This window comes from Pyrgilauda ruficollis, unplaced genomic scaffold, assembly GCF_017590135.1.
Source record: "Pyrgilauda ruficollis isolate IOZ18807 unplaced genomic scaffold, ASM1759013v1 scaffold4, whole genome shotgun sequence".
NCBI classification, from domain to species: domain Eukaryota; kingdom Metazoa; phylum Chordata; class Aves; order Passeriformes; family Passeridae; genus Pyrgilauda; species Pyrgilauda ruficollis.
In genome coordinates, this window is record NW_024525489.1 from 7,692,513 (window position 1) to 7,715,244 (window position 22,732).

The 22,732-nt window shown below is 36.8% G+C and overlaps 1 protein-coding gene across 1 annotated transcript in view; it reads right to left on the reverse strand.

The window, feature by feature from the left end:
* Positions 1–1,347: 1,347 nt before the first annotated feature.
* The window catches only part of SRBD1 (S1 RNA binding domain 1), a 124,531-nt gene continuing 103,146 nt past the window's right edge, over positions 1,348–22,732 (reverse strand). The window contains exons 20-24 of the mRNA XM_041477222.1: positions 19,576–19,682; positions 16,862–17,038; positions 14,921–15,073; positions 4,242–4,426; positions 1,348–2,339 (exon numbers count right to left, since the gene is read on the reverse strand). Of these exons, the coding sequence (XP_041333156.1) occupies positions 2,050–2,339; positions 4,242–4,426; positions 14,921–15,073; positions 16,862–17,038; positions 19,576–19,682 (912 nt within the window). The 3' untranslated portion in view covers positions 1,348–2,049. The remainder of the gene's footprint in view (positions 2,340–4,241; positions 4,427–14,920; positions 15,074–16,861; positions 17,039–19,575; positions 19,683–22,732) is intronic.

Sequence of the window (22,732 nt, forward strand, 5' to 3'; positions counted from 1 at the left end):
TTTGAAGAGATAGACACTATATTCTCCTACAGCCCCTGTGATAACACAGGATAAGCTGCTGAGGTCCACTACAGCGAAAGCAAACTATTTATGAGTATGTACAATGAGTTGTGGGTTGGTCTTCTGCATAGGCAATATGCTTCCTGTGAATTAACAGGAGAGAAATAGTCTCAAGATGTCTTGCATTTAGAGAATTTCATGATAAACCAAGAGATATACACAAAAATGCAAAAGATGCAACAGTCCTCACAATATTACAGATTAAGAAAATGAATTTCAGTAATAAACAAAACACCACAGAAAGAGAAAATACTCTTTATATTATTTACTAAATGGAACTTCAGGAAATCCAGTTTATTGCCTCCTTAGAGAAGGCCAAGCAAATCCAGTTAATTTGCTAAGTGCTTAGACACTGCAGAGATCATATATAAAGTTTAACACAAATCATTCTACTGATGGACATACTGCTGTAAGTGAATGTATCACCTGCAGAAAAAAAAAAAAAATTGTACTTCTTTGCTTCCATCTCTGTTTTCCAAGACAGCAACATGATACTACATTTTCTAATTTCATAACATACAGTTTCATAACGTACAGTTTCTAATTTCTAATTTCAAATCTACCTTGCAAAAGTATTACAGGAAAATTTCAGAAGGCCTGAAAAACACGATTCCAAGCTGTGCAGACTTTAACATAATAGCAAATGGACAAATCCATTTCAGTGGATTCAGTGGACAAATCCATTGAAGCTAGTAAGATCTGTCTTCCTTTTTTTTCATCTGCTAAATGATTCTTTAATCACCAAAATACACTGTCTACAGCTGGCTCATCATTTCAAAAACTAAAGCACAGAGCTGGGAGCACCTTTTCCTAACTCATGCATAGACCCTGTGCCAGCAGCTGCTTGGACATTTGTAGTTAGAAACCTTATCATCAAAGATCTTTGACATTTGCTATAGTGTATTTGGGCTCATCTGTTGCAGACCAGAGCTTCTGCCAACTTAGAGACAAGTTGGATGACTGCAAAGGAACAAATGCCCAACACACCAAAATGCCCTGTAATATACACCTGTAAACTCCCTGTACATATATATATCTGCTGTCGCTGGAAACTAAACTTCCAGTATACTTGTCCTTTGCAAACTTGACTCAAGAGGTAAGTCCTTTGAAACACTACCAAAATACCACAAAACCAAGAAGTCTCTAGTTAGAAGAAACAAACCTCCTGTGCTAGGCATTCCTATCAGGAAACAGTGAGCATTCAAAGTGTTAGTGATTAAACACGTGTTGGAATAAAAGACAACTAGGACTGTTAACTACTTGTAGAACCAGTACACTGAGAAAAGATGGACAGAAATGTTTTTATTTTGCACAAGTATAGAAGAACACAAATGTCTTTTGACACCTCTGAGCAAAGTTCCTCAAACTACAAGGTACATCCAACTGTGTTAATTCATGATAATTGAACAAGCAAAAATAATACATACAGGTAAACAGACATCAAATAAATTAAAGATAACTATTTCTAAGCCATCAATAGTTTTAGCAGATACTTTTTCCTCAGTCTACTTCTGATGCAACATCATTACCACTTAAATTCAAAAGATCATTTTTTCCTGCCACTAGGACCCCTCCTTTAGACTGTCAACCAGAAAACAGGCAAACTGAATGGCTGTTTTTTGGGAGGGGAACTATAGATGTATCTGCTCGTGCAGTACTAACTGAAGATTAAGACAGCAAATCTTGCACAGACAACAGATAAGAGATCTGTCTGACAGCCCACTGGAGCTTCATTTGCTCTGCAGACAAAATAACAAGGTTGCTTGGAGGTAATCCAAAAAACTGTTCCAACAATTATTAACAGAAAGGATACAAGAAATGTGGTAAAACTGTTAAACTAAAATTAAACAAAAAAAAAAAAAAAAAAAAGCAAGGTGCTGAAGGTTTCAAAATGTGTTCATTTTCAATGTTCATTAAATGCCTGACTCTCCATAACCTTGCTGACATAACTTATCCTTTAAAGTCAAGTCTCAGTTTCCTAAACCCTTCTCATAAAACACGAATAAGATCCAATGTTATCCTCAGTCGAGGAATATCAACATTAAGCACTTTAACTTCCACTCTTTCTCCAGGACCTAGGCCCAGGCTTCTTCTCTTCTTCACTTTAGAGAGTTTTGCTTCTGTTATGTTTCGCACTGGAATCAAACCTGCTTTTCCCACACCAATATCAACAAAAACTCCAAATGGCGTTGCATTTTCAACTTTTCCAGTCAAAACAGCACCAACACTTAAGTCTTCAAAGCAGACTATGCTTCTCTTGAAGTCAGGTTTATCAAAATCTGTTACAGGAAACAAGAAACACAAATGAGACTCTGGAGAAAAAGGGTGTCTGAGAGTTGTTTCCAGATGATTGTTCCTAATTAATAAGTCATCCCAAGGTAGATCTTAGATCCCAAATACTGCTTTCTGTACATCTTTAAATAAAGACCCATCTGTGGTAAACAACTTGTTTCTTATATTTTGTGAATCACTTGAAAATACTTCGATTATTGAGTAGGTATACTGAATTTTGTGTTATGAAACTATCATAAGGGGATCAGAAGCGTGTTGCATAGTAGATAGTGACTGAAATATTCTTTACATTTTCTCAGATCTAGGGAGTCACTTGAGGTGACTCAAGCTACATCAACTATACATGAAATTCTATTCCTATAGAAATTTCTACACATGCACAAGAAGATGAATACTGAAACTGATACTCAGTTTCATCACATACTAAAAGAAAAGCCAGCAATGCACTTTTCTTTGGTTTGCTGTTCATCTGCACCATGACATCACATGAGCTTCATCACTGCTTTGCACTGACAACTTGAAAATCACACAGGCATGATGATAAGCAGGGATTGTATTAGGATATTAATGTTCACCTTCTGTATTTAAGGGCACAGATAGATTTTTAAAACACTTTTATTTCCCCTACTGTTTTCTGCTCCTGCAAAAAACCCTTCTGAGTCATCTCAACAATTTTTCTTACAGTCTTTTCCTATCACTGTTTGACCTTTCCAAGATATAATAAGGACTGAGATTTCCCACAAGGAACATCACCAAACCAGTACTGCAATAATTTCTCTCTGCTTGCTTTTGAGAAATAAAATTCAGCCTGAACAAGTTTATAGCTAAAATGTACTGAAATTTAATCAGTCTGTGGATCTGCACTGGCTTTGCATGGCAATGTTTTGGTAGGGGTGTGTGTGTGGGCTACTGTGAGTGGTGGCTTCTGTAGCTTTGCCTGTGTCCAATAGATCCACTGCTATCCAAGGTCGAGCCCATTAACAATGGTGCTAAGTGCCTCTGGGATAAAATATTTTTAAAAGAAAAAAAAAATCCCTGTGCAACAGCAATTGCAGCCTGGGAGGGAAAAGTGAGCATATGTGACAGAAACAGCTCTGCAGACACCAAAGAAAGGAGGAGGAAGAGCTCCAGATCTCCAGGGGAATCTCAGTCAGAGCTGAGATTCCCCTGCAGCTCATGGAAGGCCCTACACCAGAACAGGTGGGTGCCTGAAAGAAGGCTGTGACCCTGTGGCAAACTCATACTAGAGCAGGTTTTCTGGCAGGACCTGTGAACTCATTAGGGAACAATGAAAGTCTGTTTCTAAAGGACTTCATTCCATGGAAGGGACTCATGCTTTGTAAGAGAATCCAGCTCTAAGTTTCCTTACACAACAGCATCCCCAGACGTTTTACTTCATCTTTCTTTTCCTCTCCCTCAAAGTGTTTAGTACCACTGCAGGTTTTAACCAGGCTAGGTCACAAGTCACGTGCTTCAGTTACACTGGTCTCCCAGAAACCAGGGCAATAAAAGGGCAGAACTACACACTACTGCTCCACAGAACTTTATTGCTACTGTTTCACCTTGGTCTCAGCATTCCCCCTTTGTGATGGAGAGCCAACAGATTCAATCAGTAGAGAGTCAACATATTGAAATTATTTCATTTGTTAACAGCCATGCAACAACCCTTCCTATGGCTGAAAATGCCATAATTTAAGACAGGATTCACACTTACCTACAAAACAGAAACATCTGACTATGATATAGCCTTTACCTTGACTGAGAAACAAAATGGAGTTACACGTCCATGAAAATCTACTACTGATTTTAGAAGAAGAAAATGTCCTGTTTAAAAGCTAATATGTAGGACAAACAAACTGAGATTACCGAGGTTTCAAACCGAGGTTTACCTGTTCGGATGTCATAGCCTTCAGGCTGAGTGAGACCATCAATGATCAGCTGCAGTGTGTGCACAGTGGTATTGAGCCTTTTGGCTGTGCCTTCCAGTCCTTCCTTTTGAATCACTACATTTACTTTTTGCTGCATATCTGATTTTCCTATGTCATTTGCATTTCCTCCAATGAGAGATAAAAACCTACGAAGTTCAAACAAAGACAGAAAGTTTTATAACATCCTTTAGTGGGAACTGAACCTTTGCTCTATTATTTTTTCATTGACGCATGAACAAAACTTCTGATAGAATATATGAAAAGTTTCTCAAGTGCATGTCCTCTCAACTCACCACTGATCTGACATATAAATGGAAACTTAGAGGCTATCTGTATATGTGTATCTTCTAGAACGGACTGAAAAACTAGAAGAAAAATAATAAAATGCAATTAAAATATCTTCTCAGACCAATTATTTAATCTCACAATAAAACTGAATTTCTTTATTACTGAAAGATGTCTATTACCATGAAAGTTCCCTAGAAATCAGTGAGAGTCCTATAACAATGTTATTGTAATTGTCACTCTTGTTCAACTTAGAATGAATGGCAATTTAGTAAAGCAACAACAGATACTCAAAATATTAAGAAAAACTTTGCATGAGATACTTCTCTTGTCTGTGAACTTCATTATTAAGAACAATTAATTTTTCAGACACTAGGTAATCATTAAGTCAAAGTAGCCACACGACACAAAGAAGTCAAATATCCTTATCTTTCCTTATTGCCACATACATACATATATTGCAGACAGAGAAATTTGGACTGGTATCGAAAAAGCTGAAAAGAAATAAAAATAAAAACTTCTATATAATTATGTCCTGACATGCGATCTCTGCCATGACCCGCATCTCACCATGAATAAGCCTCGTCTACCTGGCTTTATCATGCCCTTTATTGTTGACAGGAAGCACAAGATTTTTTGGCATGTTCTCCAACACAGCAGGCAGGTAGAATTATTGTTCCTGTCCTCCAGAATCTGATTGAACATTCCTTCCAAATTCCTAAAAGAGATTTTTTCCTCTCCTTATCCTGCTTCACAACAAGTGTAAACTAGAAGTCTCAAAAGAAGAGCTGACCAGCAGGTTCATGCCCTGAACTTGTTGGGAGACATTCCAGCTCTATAAGAAAGCAAAAGCCCCTGGTACTCAACCTTCTTTCCCCTGCCAAAATACATGCAGGGGATGCATTTTTATCAAAAACCTGAGTCTAGTACTTCTTTGTCAGGAGACCCAGAGTACTTTTTGTTTTGTTGTTTCCTCTTTTTAACCCAAGGAACCAACTGAGATTATTTCAGGTGGTGAGCAAGAGGAAGTTATATGGATTGAAACACAAAACTAAATTTATTTTTGACAAAATATAAATAGAAGAGACGTAATTAAAGGAATATCTGACTTTCAGTAAATCACAAAATTCATCTTTGAGCATAAGGGCAAAGCTTCACTTAAAAATGTATATTAATTTTGCTGAAGGAGGACATCTGTTACAATTGGCAGTAAGAACTTCCACTCTACTGAATTCAACTACAAGCATAGTGACTTAAGTGTACTGGTAGCTCAAACACAAATATTTGGACTTGGTAGTGATAAATATAATTTTCACTATTTTTTTCATTGCATACACATCCTTCATGTGGCAATGTATGATGAAAATTAATAACAACACCGTGGATGGTGCTGCTCTCCATATTTATGGAATTTTGCTTTGACTGCACATTGACTTTTGACATCACTTTTTAAAGTAATTTAAGGTGGTTTGGAAGCAAAGCATACAGCAAAACAGATACAAAATGTTTTATAATATAAAGTGCATTTTTTTTTTCTGTAAACTAACAAACCTCACCACTACTATTCAAATATTTTGTCTAATAAGAGATATGAAAAATATCAGATGTTCTGTGAAACAAAACCACCCTCTTTTGCAAAGGAGCCCCAGAAGTGGTTGCAATGATAATGCTGAAAATGAGCCCAGGCCCAGGTGAAGCGTTCCTCCCCAGACTGCTGGGGGCTGCTGGCTGTTAACACTGGACAATGCCCCACCAGAGCACTAGTGACAGACGGCAGCTGTCCCAGCTTTGACTGACGTGCCAGATGTAACATGACAAACCCGACCAGCCTCATGACTCAACCTTCTAAATAATGTATGCTTTAACACCCACCCCTATAAACAAGTTTGCTGACATTCACGTACTTGGCTTTATTTCACTTCAAATGGAAACTCAGCTTGAGTATGTCCAAGTAACATTTTCTCACCATTAGGATTTCGCAGAAGTGCATTGACTTCATAAATTGATCACGGGGTGGGTTTCACCACTAAGAAATGCAACCACACAAACCAGCCACCAGCATGTATTAAAAAAAGCCCTGTTACACACAAAGATGTCACATGTGTGGATAGCGCAATCAGAAAGAATGGTGTTATATGCACATGGCTGGAAAGAAAACCAAACAGGACACAGTCCAAGTGCCTGAACCTTCAAGCACAATTCATTAAAGGTGTTTTGCCCCCTGATCCTTCCTTGCCTCCCTCTGGACATCCCAAAGCATTTATCTGAAATTAAAAAGGATTCCTCACATAGGCAAGGGTGGTAGGTTTGGGTCCTATGGTATCAATTACAATTGTGTAAATAACTTATTGTAGTTACTGCTTCCAGGAAAATTTTGGCTCCACCTGAAGATGATGCTTATGCATGTGCCCAAGTCTAAGTACATGAGAAGTCCCACCGACTTCTACAGAATTTTAATGTTCTAAAAATCAGGCATTTTGTTAAGAATATTTCAGAATTATGTGTTATATATCACAGGCAAAACAGAGCACTGCAACAAAGCCCAGCATGCACATACGCAGAGAAGAAATACTCTTTATAAGAAACAGTATTTGTATTTTGGAAATTCTCACCATTTTAGAACAGGCTTTGGTAAAACCCATGTACTAAAGTATTTCCAAATTAAAGTAACTTCTCAGTCATTGCAGATGCAGATAGTTTTAGAAATACTGTTGAATCTAATTGCATATTTAATGTATAATTTCTACTCAAATGAACATAGCCTGAGGGCACTTGGACTTAAAAAAAATCAATTAAAAAAGCACAACTCTCTGACTGAACAGTGGTGCATTATATTGATAATTTCTATTGCAAAATGTCATTGCTAAGAAAAAAGTTAATTTTCTCCTTATTAAAAAAGCAACCCAACAGCTCCCTCCAAGAGGTATTTCAAAGTCAGGAAAAAAAAAAGATAAATGTAGTTGGTAGTAACACTCAGATAAAGCTATGGGGGAAAAAAGAGGTTTCCCTTAATTTAAATATTTTGATCTTAATGTTAAACGATCTCACTACAATCCCTGAAGTATCTCACACAATTTGTAAACAACAGCTCCAGATGCACAACATAAGAACTTGAATGATCTGTGCAAAAATGAAAGTCCTTAAAGTATTTTCCTGGCTACATACGTGAAATAAATAATACATTGCAGTAGCTCAAGTGCTATGTTTATCTACTAGAAAGACAAAACCTAAAGACAAGTTAACAGAAATGGGGAAGATGAGACTCTTTTTCTCAAGTGAGGTCATTCGTCTAAGGTATATTATCCTTGCTTCTTCAAATGCTGTGTATATGAATGAATGGTGAACTTCCTGCTCAAGGTGTGTCACCTCAGATAAAAGCTGCCAGAGTCTCAGGAAGAACAGGGTGAAATTTAAACAGTTCAGAATTTTGATTTTTATGGTTTTGCGATTTAGAGAATACTCAGAAACCTTTGCAATCACCTTCACTTTAGAAGCAATCTTTGCAGTCTTACAGGACCTGCAGAGAATGGTCATGGATAAATGACTGATGTTTTTATTTAGTACATAATTTCATCCATCTTATGCAGATAAAGAAAGAAAGAATAGTAGCATAAATGTAACAAATAAGCACATCATGTTCACTTAACATACACATCTGCACAAAATTACAGCAAAACCTTTGCAATGCTTAAAAGATAATGTAAATTTCATTAGAATATAAAAATAGTTAGAAAAGAGTACAATTTTACCAAGGGAAGCCTACAGTAAATTTTTTAGTGAAAAAGCTTCACTTGAAAGCTTCTTATAACATGCAGGAGTTCTAAAGCTTTGCAAGGGCTTTAGTCACAGTCACTTCTGTTTTATGTAATCATTTCCAGCAACACAACTTAAGAGCTGGGAGTACTGGATTCATTACATTAAAGCAACACGATACACCATTCCATCTTGTCACAGTACACACATGAATTAATGGTAAAGCAGCATAATCACCCTGAAAACAAAACAACTCTGCATTAGCATGCACTTTGTTAGGTAAAACATACATTTATGACAGTAACAAACTTAAATTATACAGACATTTATGTTTTAGTAATGTTTTGAAGTGCAAAAGCAGTATTTGTATAACACAGATGTTGACTACTCTTGTTCCCACCAGTGATACAGATTCTCAATTTTTGATTACCAATGAAGACTATGTATCAAACAGTATTTGTGCATTATGCTCTGTAACTCGTTGCTGGACACAGAGAACTAAAGATTCAAATATATCTAAAACTACTTATGTGGTTCCAGACAAAGCTGCCTAAACAGCATGTTTTTCTTCAAATGCATAAATTCTAAATAATGTAGATTATTTGACTGCATGCAGAATGCACTCAGTCTATGACATTTTGAACTTACAAATTTGAAGAAACAGTGAGTTTCTAAATGAGAAAAGAAATTCAGACACAGTTCCACTGCAGCATAGCCACTTTGCTCCCATACCATTAGTCACGCTGCTGTTGGCTGCTCTCATGACTACTGATATATCACGTAACTGGAGTGCAACCCGAGATACAAAATAGTGAAACATGATTAGTTATCCACAAAGAACTAGTATACTACACTTAAAGGAGAATATTCCATTAAAAAGGTCTTGTGGGGGGTTTTGCCCAATATTTTTTTCTAAATGCAACTAGTGGAAAGTTATGTAAGTCCCAACAATTTCAACAAATTAAAAATACCATTTCATTTATGGATCTACTATTTACAGCGTTAATGGAACCTATTTCTCCATTATTTCCAAGTTCTTCTAATCATTCTTGTTAACTGTATTTTACAATGCGAAGTTTTAAAATGTCTTTATTGGATGGCAGTTGGCAGTGAAAGCTTTTTCTGGTCTTCTGTTTACTGACAAGATAACTTTCAAAAATACGGCCTCTGAAAATCCAGCTAAGTTAGTAGTAAAACCTGTGAATGAATTGGCTTTTTAAAGTGATTAATATGAACAGTTATTTATAATACTTAATGGCCACAATTCCGTAAGTGTTCTCCATAATTAGGGCTGTACATTGGCTATTGGAAATAGTCATAAAGTTTCATTAATTGACTGAGTTTAACTCTTCAAAGTTACTTCTAAAAAGCCCCCAAAAGTAAGACTTTTTAAAGTATTAGTCTGCACATTAAACAACTTGAACACCCACATGTGTGTACATGCAAGTACAGTCTCATTCAAGTGGACAAAAGATATTTCTGATGTCTTTGTAAGAAAGGCCTCCTACCACAGTAACAACTCCTATCCTCTCTAAAAATATTCCGATGTAGACTACATTATTAAATAGAACACAACTAGTTTTCATTGCTCAAATACCATACTAAGTAATAATTGCCTCCCTGATTTCTACTCCCTTAAGCATCGCCTCAGTTGTTCCAGCACAACTAGGGGATCTGGACAGAGGCAAGTCAGCCTGCCAGCGAGCTGGAAATGCTATCAAAGGACAAGATTCCAGTTGCATAAAGGGCAGAAGAGGAAAGTCTTTCTTTTGGTGGCCTCGTCAACAGTTTTTCTTCTGCATTTTCTTATGTGCCAGTACGTGCCTTCAAAGCCAGCAAATACAGTTTATCAGCACAGCAAATGAGATACTATGGGTCAGCTGTTACATCCATCCATGTGGAGTACAAGAAACACCAGGGATATTGGAAATATGACTGATTGGCCTATAATGGAATATAAACAGTTATCAACACTGGTTATCAAATAGTTATAAACACCTTGCTGAAATGAGCACCAAATTGAAGTGTTTTGTTTCAGTGAAGGAAAAAAGTCCATGAATGAGTGCTTGCTGAATTCCTTTGGGACTCTGAATTCCTGTTGAAGATATCAAGCACCATTATCAATACACAAAGAACGGTAATACATGAAATGTATGAATCTTCACTCCAAGTGACTCTGCCCAGTATGTCAAAAACTTCTCTTAAGGCATAATCAACCACAGTAAGCAGGACTGGACTCTACCAGGCAAGGTCCTAAATCTGGGTAATTAGCCAAGGAAGATCCTCACTTCTGTTATTCTAAGTCACAGCTTTAGATCTTTTACATTGGCAAAAATTTCTATTCCTAGGTCACACGAAAATACAACCTGTCTGCCAGATGCTGCAATCTGTGAGCAGCAAATACACATTTTGAGTGCTAACCTTCTGCAAGAAGCATTTTAATGAGATTTAAATAAAAAAGTCAGCAAATGTTAAAATTCAGTCACATGAAACCAACTGCACCCAGCAGACTGATAGAACAAAGAAAAAACACTGCATTTTCTTTCCAACATTTTGGTTTATAAGCATAACCTGGTTGTAACTTCTGGGGACTTCCTAAATGTTTCCTTGGTTTTCCTACCAATTCTTTAACAATACATAACAAGAAATTGGATATGCTCTACATATTGTATTAATTGTATGTATAAGATTCTGCCACTATAAACTGGTTTTCACATACAGACTTTTCAAAAACATAAAACATGGTTCTGCTTTGCAGGAAAATGGTCTATAAAATTTTGAGGTTTTTCTTTAGCTTTTTGGAAATTCCGAATCATAATATTTAGAGGTGTTCGTAAGTATGATCGCTGCACACGACAAAGCCAAACTTTGACAGTGTGGAAACCATGAACAAAAATGCTTTGGTCTTCTGCAGAGTGTGTTAAATCACTAGTAGGATATTTTCCAATTATTTTACAGAAATTGCACAGATTTTAAGTTAAGATGCTTAATGTCATAAATCAGTCATACCAGCACCATTTGTGCCACTGTAGTAAAGATTACATCAGTGTTTCCATTATAAAAACCTTATTTTTCTAAATCAGCCCTAAAAATTGGCTCCAGGCTGAAGTTTGGCAACCAAAGTCACCACTTGGGAGTAATCCTTTTAACCATATTTTTCTTTAATGGATTGGCTTTTCAAGCTACAAAATAGTCCTGAAAAAGAAAATTAGTGGTTTCAAATTTTGGTAAATTTCTATCCCTCAAAAACATTGTTTTAAAACCTGATAATTTTGCATGTCATAAATCTGCAATGTAGACTGCTGCCTTTGGGTAATTTGGCTATAAGCAGTGGATAAAAATCACCATCTTATTTAATTTAAAAATAAATCAAATTTTCCATGAAAACTTTTAATCCAATAAAACTTTCAGAAACTACTCTCTATAGCAAGATGTGGTAGGCATTGCATGAGGAAGCCTTTATGATTCACTTATGCAGCAGCTATTCCATACATTTTAATTTTCATGGTAAGAGGTATGTAATACTGGATTTTTGATCAAATCTGGTCATATTCCAGACAATTCTGCCCTTTGGCAGCACAGATCCACCTGTGAACTTGACACACTCCCTGACAGTTCAGTGTCAGCACAGAAAAAGAATAAATACTCTGATAGCACTAGAGCCACAGAACTCATTAAGATGTATTATTTAAACAACTTTATTATTAAATGCTAATTCTAACCTACATCTAAGAGTCTCAATTTTTCTCAAGCATTTTAAGTTATAAGAATTACCAATTAGGTTTTAAACTAGTTTAATTCTAGCATTCTAGAAAGACTTTCAGATATTGGCAGACATTGGCCAATTTCCATAAGATACCTCCAACCAACACCATGAACATGATTTGATCTTCAGGCTCTCAAAAGCTTTCTCATGAACTTAGGCTCAGCAAAAGGGAATCACAAGCCCAGTCCCATCCACTGCCTGTCAGCAAAACTCACCAACAGCCCTGATAAGCTTTGGACTGAATCTTTCACGCAGTCTGAATTCCTGGTAAATTTTTTTTCCTAATTCATAATAATGGAGAAAAAAAGGTTTGGAAAGCTGTTTTCATAAGTTCTGAGAAACTTAGCAGCTCATTTGCTTTTTTTGAAAAGTCATTTTAAATATATAGTCATTGCTAAATTATAGCATTAGTTGCTTGAGGGGAGGATGTCTGGTTTATATTTAGCCCTTATGTCACCAGTGTCAATTTTTATTACTACACATCTTGGCTTTTGTCAGTTTGCTGCAGAACTGTATTTTCTTTTCTCAAAACAGCTATTTGCCATGAAAAAACATTAAAGATATTTGCCCCCTTCCCCACACTGTTTTGTGATATCGAGTTGCTGCAGTCATACAATCTATACCATGAAACTTATCACCTTCATATTTAACACGCTTTCAAGGAAACAAGAGAAAAAGACAAATACTTTTGTCCATAAAGTATATTCACAGAAAGCACTTGGAGACCTATTTTACCCACATCAAACTATGTGTAGAGGTACTAAACTGTAAAAAGTAAGACGACAGAGAAAGCCAAAAGCATGAAGAAAAGACTGATACAATTAGTACAGAGAAAGATGCTATGCTTATTAATTTTGGTGTTTCATTAGCAGATACTGTAATTGTTGTTTTATATTTGCTTTGTAATCAATTTATACTCTTTTGCATAAAAAAAAAACAAAACAAAAAACCACAACTAAACAAAAACTCCACAACAAAATCCTGTATGGTACATTATCTATGACATGCATTTGGACCTAAATACTTCATCTGAAAATTCTGTCTAGGACAACAAAGTTTTTGGTGAGAAATAGAGAATAAAAAATGGCACTGCTGGATATCTGCTGTAAAATACTTGCATTATCCAAAGAGAGATGATGAGATAGATTAACACTAGTCTACAGCCATTTAACACTTCTGCACTGGCTTAGAAGCAATCGAAATCTGAGTCTGAAGCTGTGCACATTTTAAGACTCAGCAAGGTACCTTCTGGCTGTGCAATAGGTACCAGCCCCCTTGCTGAAACATCCACAAGCCTAGGACCCAAACCACTGTCTTGGCTGAGATCTAAAAATTGTGCTCATTAATTTTTTTATTCTGTTTTTTGTTAAATAGTGCTAGTGATGGGTTCGCAGTCAAATATCAAACCGCATTTATATGACCTGTGATACCTACCAATATTATACAATTTCAGCTGTATGTGAATATCTGTTCTACTCTATGCAGTTATAATCCCACTCACCACTTCATATATAAAAGTCACGTATGCTGCTTTGGAAACAAAGTTACAATTCTTTATTTTCTGACCAACCCTTGTGAAAATATTGTAGGTAGGGAAATTACTGTAGTATTCCACCATTAACTGCACATACTTCTCTGCTCTCTAAAGTAATCTGTCCACATCAGGCTTTAAGCAAAGCTGGTAGGTAGCATTGTGACCACTTTACTAACAATGTTATTAGTGTACCAAGGCTGGAAAGATAAAAAGTAAAATCCAAGTACATGAAATTTAAATTAAATGAAATTCAATATTGAAAATCAAAATTATTTTTGAATAACCAATTTATTTTTGTTTTTCACATTGAAAGACTTACATTGAATCATGTTCAGTACACCCTAAAAACCACCAACCAAACAAGAGATCTTTAGGATGAGGACCCTGACTGCTGTTTTTTTTTCCCACAGCTACACAGGGCAGGGAATTTGCAACAAATGTTGATGCATAAGGAAAAAAGGGAAATGGTCATGGTAAAGGAGAAACCAAATTATCTACACACTGCACAACCGCAACAGACTCTACCAGGAAATTGAACAGTGGGTCCTAGAATCAAGCATAAAGAAGAATGAACTGTGGCAGGGAGAGGATGGAAACAAAAGTTCTCTGCATGCCTAGCAGAAGGAAAACATGGAGACCTATGGATAGGAAGAGAGAACAGAGTACATACTAAAGGGAAGGTGTCCTAAAAATGCAATGTCCTGTATGACTTTTTAGATAAGAAAGTCAAGCTTTGTGAAGTCAGACATTCTGCATCTTTCTTTGAGGTTTAAAGATGGTTTTGTTTATAAAACAGGAAGCACAAGTTTGTTTGCCCAGGCATAATATTCTCAACAGAGATAATAAGAACCTTAAAGCAACAGGCTACTTGTGAAATCAGCTTCAGTACTTTTTAAGAAAAGAACCTGTTCAGTAAAATTCAGTTGAAAAGTAAATATGTGCCCACTTATGGTAGGAGATGTTTTTTGAAAAGCAGAGTCCAATTTCAACCAGGGCTGCTGATGGAAAAGATCACAGCTTATAGCAGTATTTCAGAGGCACACATGGATTCCTAATTACTTTTTTCTGACATACACAAAAACCATTCTCTTATTTTAGCCACTGAGTAAAACAATCACACTATTTGTGTATTTGGGAACTTATACATACATCTTAATTAGATCTTACAATATCAACATTTAATTTTACAGGTCCATAGTAATGACATATGCTCACATATATCTGAAGCATACAAGTCAGAAAAATCAGCATTTTCATTTTAAATATTGTGTGTCAATTGTTCAATAGCTTTCCACCACTTACCTCATTGCAATGTTGTAAGACTCTGGATGAATGCAAGTTTGGTCCAAAGGATTGGGCTGCTGTGAGGCACATGATGTTAGTTTACTCTTCTTTTTACCCAGTGCACCTGCTTTAGTCAAAAGTGCACGACTTCCAAGTTCATTTTTCTTATTACTGCCAGAAATCAAAAATGGACATGTCATTTTCAATGAAGATGATCCTGGCCCAATAAATTTTTTTCCCCTGAAGTTCTCAAACAAAAAGAATTATAAGAACACATTAAAGGCATCAAAATGACTCCTACTGCAAACGCCCCTTTCATGCCTCTCTGGTTTTTTTTTTTTTTTTTCTAAATCACAAGTGGTTCCTGCTTTTGGAGGACAAAAGAGAACGCATTGAAGGACCTGAAACTAGCACTGGGATTTTGGGCTCCACTCATCATCTGTTGGCAGAAATGCAGGCACACTTTCCTCTTTCCTTATCAATTTTTAAAATAACCACTATTTGTTAAATTTCACATAAAAAGCACAAAAATTATATCACATAGCAATCTAAAGTCATGAAAATTATTAGAAGGGATAAAAATGAAACCTCAAAGTTCATTTCAAAAGCATCTGGTTATGTCACCTGGACCCACAAGAAGTGTTGTGGAGGCAGTAGTGTTAGAGCTTTACTTTGGCCTTAAAACACATTTCTCAGGTTATACAGTGTTCCCAAGTTTTATGGAATCTAACATCAGAATCGTGTTCCAGGAAGGTTAAAAAAAATCCCCAAAACAATGTTCACATTTCTCCAGTGAACATTGTGGGGGAAGCCATCAACCTTTTTTCATTGGTTGTATTGCAGCATAAACTAGAGAAACTAGAATAGATCTGTACAAGGTAAGACCTATCAATCATAGAGAGCTTTGGAAGCAATTTCTTTGGTTTTCTGGAGCTTACAGCGAGCACCATTTGGCCTGCAGCCTATGCCTCCCTGCCAGATGGGCAACCAATCTGTACACCTTCCACCTGGGCAGAAAGCCAGCCCCCATGTGCCCACGTCCTGCCTGGAAGTTACACGTGTGCTGTTCAGCCAGCAGCAACTGGGAATACAGTCTTGCTTCTGAGCACTGCGCTGGCTAAAACATAGCGTGTGCTTCCCAGGAAAATATTTTTTCGAAACGAGCCAATGGCAAAAGTGTGGTGATGGAGCTACTGCCATGCCCTTTCTTAGTTCTTTATTTTGGAAAGAGAAATGAGAAAAGACAGGAGAAGAGACATTGTGCTAGAAAGGACATTTTCAGTTGCAGAAAGGTCAAGAGGAGCACTATGAATGGTTGAAAGAGTAGAAGACTTGGTACAGAATCAGGGAATGAGATGACAGAGAAGAGGATAATGTACTGTTGACAAACTGGACTTGGGAAAAGGCCTCACATATTTCAGACAGAAGAGAATCACATCACACTTGCTAGGCACAGGAGTATAACATAGACATAGTTTAAACTGGGCAGCTACTCAACTTCTTCTCTCCAGGTAATGAAATGGAAACTCCAAAAATCCGCACTAGTTTACAACCGTTAATTTCTGCAGAATAATCTTTACCATATTAAATTACTATATTTACAGATCTGTGTCATGCCTGAAAAACAAGATTTAAGTTTTAATATCTCAAATCACACCACTGCTGCATGACAATTTTTTTTACCAATTCGGTGGCAAAATTTTTAATTAAACTTACATATTTATCAAAACCCTGACTTAGAGGACTAGGCTAACAAGCCTAGTCTATGACTATAAGTCCATGACTATTCAAGGGAAGAACTGTCTTCAACCATTGACTTGAACAAATTAATTTGTTGTCTTTCAGAGCACAGTGGTCTAGGATTCCTTGAGTCTCAAGCATGAATACAAAGCAGAAAAGGGGGAAGTCTTCTCATTCTATTTTAGATAATTTATTCAGAACAGTTAAAATCTCTATTACCTGCAAAAAGTCTTTATATATTCTTGATTGAATCTTATGAAGCCAGCACATTGTTGGAAGGTTTTGGGACCCAAACCTTTAACTTCTTTGAGCTGTTCTCGGTTTATAAATGGTCCATTCTTCTCTCGCCATTCAATTATATTTTTAGCCCTGTTAGTATTCAGTCCTGCAATGTGTCTAAGAGAAAATTTACAAAATACTTTTATTACCATTGAACAGTCACTATTGCAAGTGCTACCCATTACAAGGATACACATTCCTATAGAAAATCTGGTTTATAAAACTTCAAAACTGCTAAGAAATTAGCAAATTGACTCCCACACCAAAGGCATTGTCTGAAAAAGGATCCCTTCCCTTCTCTTAGTTCTGTGGAAGGAATCCACACAAGTCAAGAAAACTTAGTACAGCAATCCGGTTCTGTACATGCCTAACTAGTAAGCCAGGGATGTGTAATTTATGATCTGTTGGCTATTTCCTTAACGCCAATTCAATTTGTGATGTCTTATGGCCTGCCCCCAGCTGCCCTCTTCAGGAAACAGTGTGGGAGGAGGGTTCAGAACAGATAAATTGTTCCTGTAAGAACCGCCGCCTCTCAGCCCTTCCAATGGTACTGAAACACCTTGCCTTGCACATGAAGGGCTCATGTCTGTTACCCAGAAGAGAGTGGAAGGCAGCAGCTTGCCTTCTCAAATGATGAACTGATCCACAAAGCTTGTTTATTTTCTCTGAGCTCGTCTTGAAATAAAAAGCAGCTGGGAACAGGCTGCATGACTTGTTCTGAGGGCAACTTGGACCTGGCCAAGAACTTACCTGTGAAGTGCAACAGTGATTAGCCAGGTTCCTTCAGGAAGCAGTGGGTTTGTAGCACATTTTCTGTATGTAATGTGAATAAAACTTTCTGAGTGTGGAGTATGTTAATCATAAAAGGAGAGGAAAAAGCTCTCATGGGGAGTTACTCATGGCACTAGTGAAGGAAATGTACCCACAGGCTTTATCTATCTATCTATCTGATGCCATTGCTTTAAGTCAGCAGCAGCAGTGACCTGTTTGTGGAATGGCATGAACTGATTCTAGAGAAACACCACCAACAAACCCAGCAAGAGTCATGAAATCTCAGAGGAAAAAAGAAAAAATCTTTCCATTATTCTCATGCTAAAGCAAAAGTTAAAAAAATAGTCCAAAGTTGATGAAAGCTCAGACTGAAATTAGAGGGACACATCTTTAACCACAGACAGAATATTAATCATTAGGAATGGAATTTTCTTCAAAAATTTGTTAGAAACATTGAGAAATCCAGCTTATTTACACTGACAAAGGAATTTCACAGTTGACAGAATTTTCCACTGACGATCTCAAGTCTTTCAAGCACAATACTCAAATACTGTAGCACTGTCATCCCCTCCCCGTGCACTATGTGTCAAGAAGTGTATTGATGCATTAGAAACCACAAACAGAAATCTCTGCTCAGGCTGCAATCTAGCTAGGGTGGCAATCTCGTGAACTGGATGTCTGAAGGAAACTTAAGACTGCATCTACACAGAACAGCAGACTTGAACAATTGTAAGCCAGGTTAATTACACCACACAAAATATTTGCACTATGTGGTTACCACCTGTAACCCTGTCTGGACAGGGTTACCCCACATTCAGTTTTGTGGAGGCACAGTAACATCTCAGGATGATGGTTCCTGCTGAAGTGGACAATAGAGCTGTTCCTTCAGACTCAGGTTATTCTATGATTCTGTTCTGTTGATTCTATGAATGAAAGGGTCATTTGTCATTTAGGTACCTTTCTTCCTAAAAGCTGATCTAAACCCAAAAGCATGTAAGACAGAAGAAATCAGGCATTGGGCAGGGGCTGGACACGCAGAGAAAGAACATGGAAGTGGAAAACCAAAAAGAATAGAAAGAGAGCCTCTTCCAAAATATGGAAAGATGTTTTTAACAAAGATTCTAAGGGGCTAAAAAATTAAAAAATAGAGCTAGCAAGAATACATTTTTCCTAACTTTCATACCTAATATAATTTTCATTACTGATTATGGACAGCAATATTCGGGAAGAATATGGACAGAACATTATGGACATTCTTTTCCTTCCCTTCCTGCTACAGAGGATGACAACAGCACTTTTGCTCTTCTGAGACTTTGTCACCTAAACAATACTGAATTCTACACACTAAAGAGAGAATGAGCTTTTAGTTTCTAACACTGAAAAATAAAGTCCAGAACATTCTTCAAGTAAACATGGCACAAATACTTAACAAAAAAACAAACAGTAAAAAGGGATACATTTTTCAAGTTTCCCTTTAAATCTTTCCATTTCTCCTTTCCTCGCCCAAGTTTTACAGCCTGTTCCACTTAGAAGTACCTATAAAAATACCTTCTAAGAGACAAAGTACATTTCAAAATACCTTTCTCCATGTAAAAATACATATTACTTATATCACATTTTTCTAAAATTGCGTGTTGGCTCAAAATTTTTAAATATCTGTTTTTCTCTGAAGCATAGTTTTACCCTGGAGAATCACACATATCCTTAAAACCTGACTCTTAATGATTCAGTGAAATACTGTCTTACTGTGTCATTTTTATGTAATTCGAAGTTTAACACAAGAGCCATTTGCTCCAGCTGAGCTTGAGTCAGATGGCAGACTAAACAGAGACTCTGTGATCCAGAGCCATGTAATTACTGGCATAGGAAAACGTTTCACTCACCTTAATAGTATTTCTGAGCAGATGTTAATATCAACACCTACAAAGCTGACACACTCTTCAACCACACTGTCCAGAGTTGCTTTGAGCAAAGTCTGTGATACATCATGCTGAGAAACAAAAATAGAGATGTTTGGTAATATCAAAGTATACATAAACAGGAACTGCATATAGCACTAACATCAATAAAATAGCTGCTGGAACTTAACAATATCTTATATGAGGGTACCAGTTAAAAATATGAATGGTAGAATATATTTTTTAAAATGTCCCCAATATCTCTTTGAAACATCTTTGCCATGATACAAATCTCTAAAATAAAGACACACTTCACATCCTGGTATTGCTCTTTAATAACTACTTCCCTACATCTTGTAAAAACAAAACTTTATTAAAAATGATTACTCAAAAAGAGTAATGCTTCTGGTCATCCACCATGTCTTGTCTTTAATCTGACCTATCTACAAAATCAGTTTATTAAAAATAAAGTAGAGAAGAGATCACAAATGCTGTACTTTTGCACCAATACACACAGACATTTGCAAAATAGTCCCATTTATTAGCATCACACTACAGTAGAGTTATTATTTACTAAAAGAAAAAGCCACACACCGTATGAAGGTGGGCAATGCATAAGGTACTTATCAACCCCATGGCAACAAAATGTTTCAAATTTTGAACAGATATTTCTGGGAAGATTGGCAGGTCCTTGACCAAAGCACCACTAATGGAAATGTTCACAGTGTTTCCCCCTTTCCCCCCTAAAACAAAAATCAGTCACACTTGTCAAAGTTAAAAGTTCTCAAACTCTAAGACTTCTTTTCCTCCCAAATGTAAGCATACTTTAGTCTGTAACTGCGAGCTCCCCACACAAGCCCATCAGTGCTTAGAAGTCTGACCTGGAGGGAGAAGCCTCTCTAAATGCAGAAGCTAATTCAATCACTATGTTGGCTTAGCTTCAGGGCTCTTCTACATCACTCATGTAAATCTGGGTTGATCTGTTGTGGTTTCACGATGCATTCATTTAGGACATCAAGCTGGATCCAAGCCAAGGCACCAAACACTTCATCCATTACTTTGTTTTATGTTCTAAGCCATTCAGATCTTTTAAAGATTTCACGGTTAAATTTAACATGCCAATAGCATCAATCCCAATCTACAAACACTGGTAGTTCATTAAGCAGTGGTTAATAACTGAGGCAGTCATAAAACTTCAGGCAATGCATTTCATAGCTCCCTATTTCAGGTGATGGTAATGGGATGCATTTTCATGATGTGATATGTAATAAAGTTACTTACAAACACAAAGCTTGTATTTTGCCAATATGCCTCTTCCTATATTAATTTTGCATGCAAAACACCATGTACATGCACAAGTACTGGCATTTACACACATCCTTGGTCTCATAACCACAAAGCTTGCTTGTACACTTGGCAGATCAAACATCAGTTTCGACTTACTGTGTTGCTACTGCAACATAATAGCTTCTTTTTTTGAGTAAAGAGACAAACAAAAAAACCATACCCTTAAAAGAAGTCTTATGTTTCCTTATTCTGACTTACTGAAGATGCAGCTTCTCCTAATGAGGAATATATTTCCTCCTCCTCCTGGCATCAGCCACATAATACACTAGAGCTAGAGGCTTCCAGCTCACATGCACACTCATGCAAGAGACGCATTTATATAACACAGCACAAGAACCAAAATTAAATGTTCAGAAACAACACCCGCATCTTCTCTTCTTTGCCAAGTACAGCTGCCAAATACCAGGCTACGTTTTTCACTAAATACATCACTGAGGTTCACTGGAAGATAAAGATTCTAATTTAAATTTTTTTTTTCATTGTGATGCAGGAAGTCGTAAGGAGAAAAAACATGCAAAAGACAATTTCCTTCTGCTTTTAGGGAAGGCTACTGAATCTAAAGTACTTGCAAGTTGATTATGATATAATTTCACAAGTTACATTAACAAATTCTATTAAATGCAGCAGTTCTTCGTCACCTCGGAAAAAACATCTTGTTCTAGACAACTGCTCTGATTATAGAGTCTGTGGCAAAGGGAAGTGTAGAGACTGTTGCTTCCCCAAATTTCAGATTAATTCCTTAAGACGAGGATGATGATTCTTTCAATAGGAACAACATGATTCAAAACAGTCACTGCCTCCACAATGCCTTATAGCATAGGATGTAGCAAAGAAGGAAATCCATTAATCTGATCTAACCTTTCTAAGGAGCTCTTTGGAAGAGACTTGATTCAGCAGAAGCTTTATTTCCAGCCTGCAGAAAGTGAATCAAGATAGGAATTCAGTCTACTATATTCCCCGAAAATCAGGGAAAGGATCTGTCACAATCAAAAGCTAAGCATCCTAAAATATCTCTGCTAATGGAAGAAGTGCCAGTGCTCACTAAACCTCATTTTCAAATGCACCATTGGTATTTATCTAAAGACCTGAGTTTGTTATTCCAATAGTTTCTGTAAAATTCATGAAATACAAAACACATATCTTGGAAAAAAAAACTATAGTACTTAACTATCTCTTTCTCTTGCCAAGAAGACAAAAAGTTCTCAGGTCTCAAAGATTACTTGCATCTTAACTTTCTGTGTGACAGTCATCATTAAAAAAAAACAAAACACAACAGTCACAAGTTATTCTTTATTGGTCCAACACATAAGAGTCATGTGACTTGGAATGGACATGACAGCTCATATGTGAAGAAGGCACAGATAAAGTGAACAGGCAGATGTGACAGAAGCGGATAAGCATAAAACAATCCCTAAGCTACCAGTATCTCACTGAAGTAAGATCCATTTAGCAAGTGAATGACGTTAAGTTGTAAAAGCCAGGAAAACCTTCCAGATGGCAAACCTGCCTCCCAAGATGCAGCTCCTGACCATCAGGGCTTTCTTTGGCTATAATGAAGGAATTTTTACACCCCTCTTTACACTAAAACAAGGCACAGAGAAGTGTTACACATTTAGTTTCTAAAAGTAGTTAAAAACTTTATTATCTCAATACCACTGCCAAGACTTCCTACTGCCCAAAGATTACACTTCAGAAAGGTTTAAAGTACAGTGTGTTTTCCACTCTTCCAACAGTTTCAGTGATCTTCTCAAATATCAGAGGTTAGATGATGCTATACACTTCTGTGCACTATTTA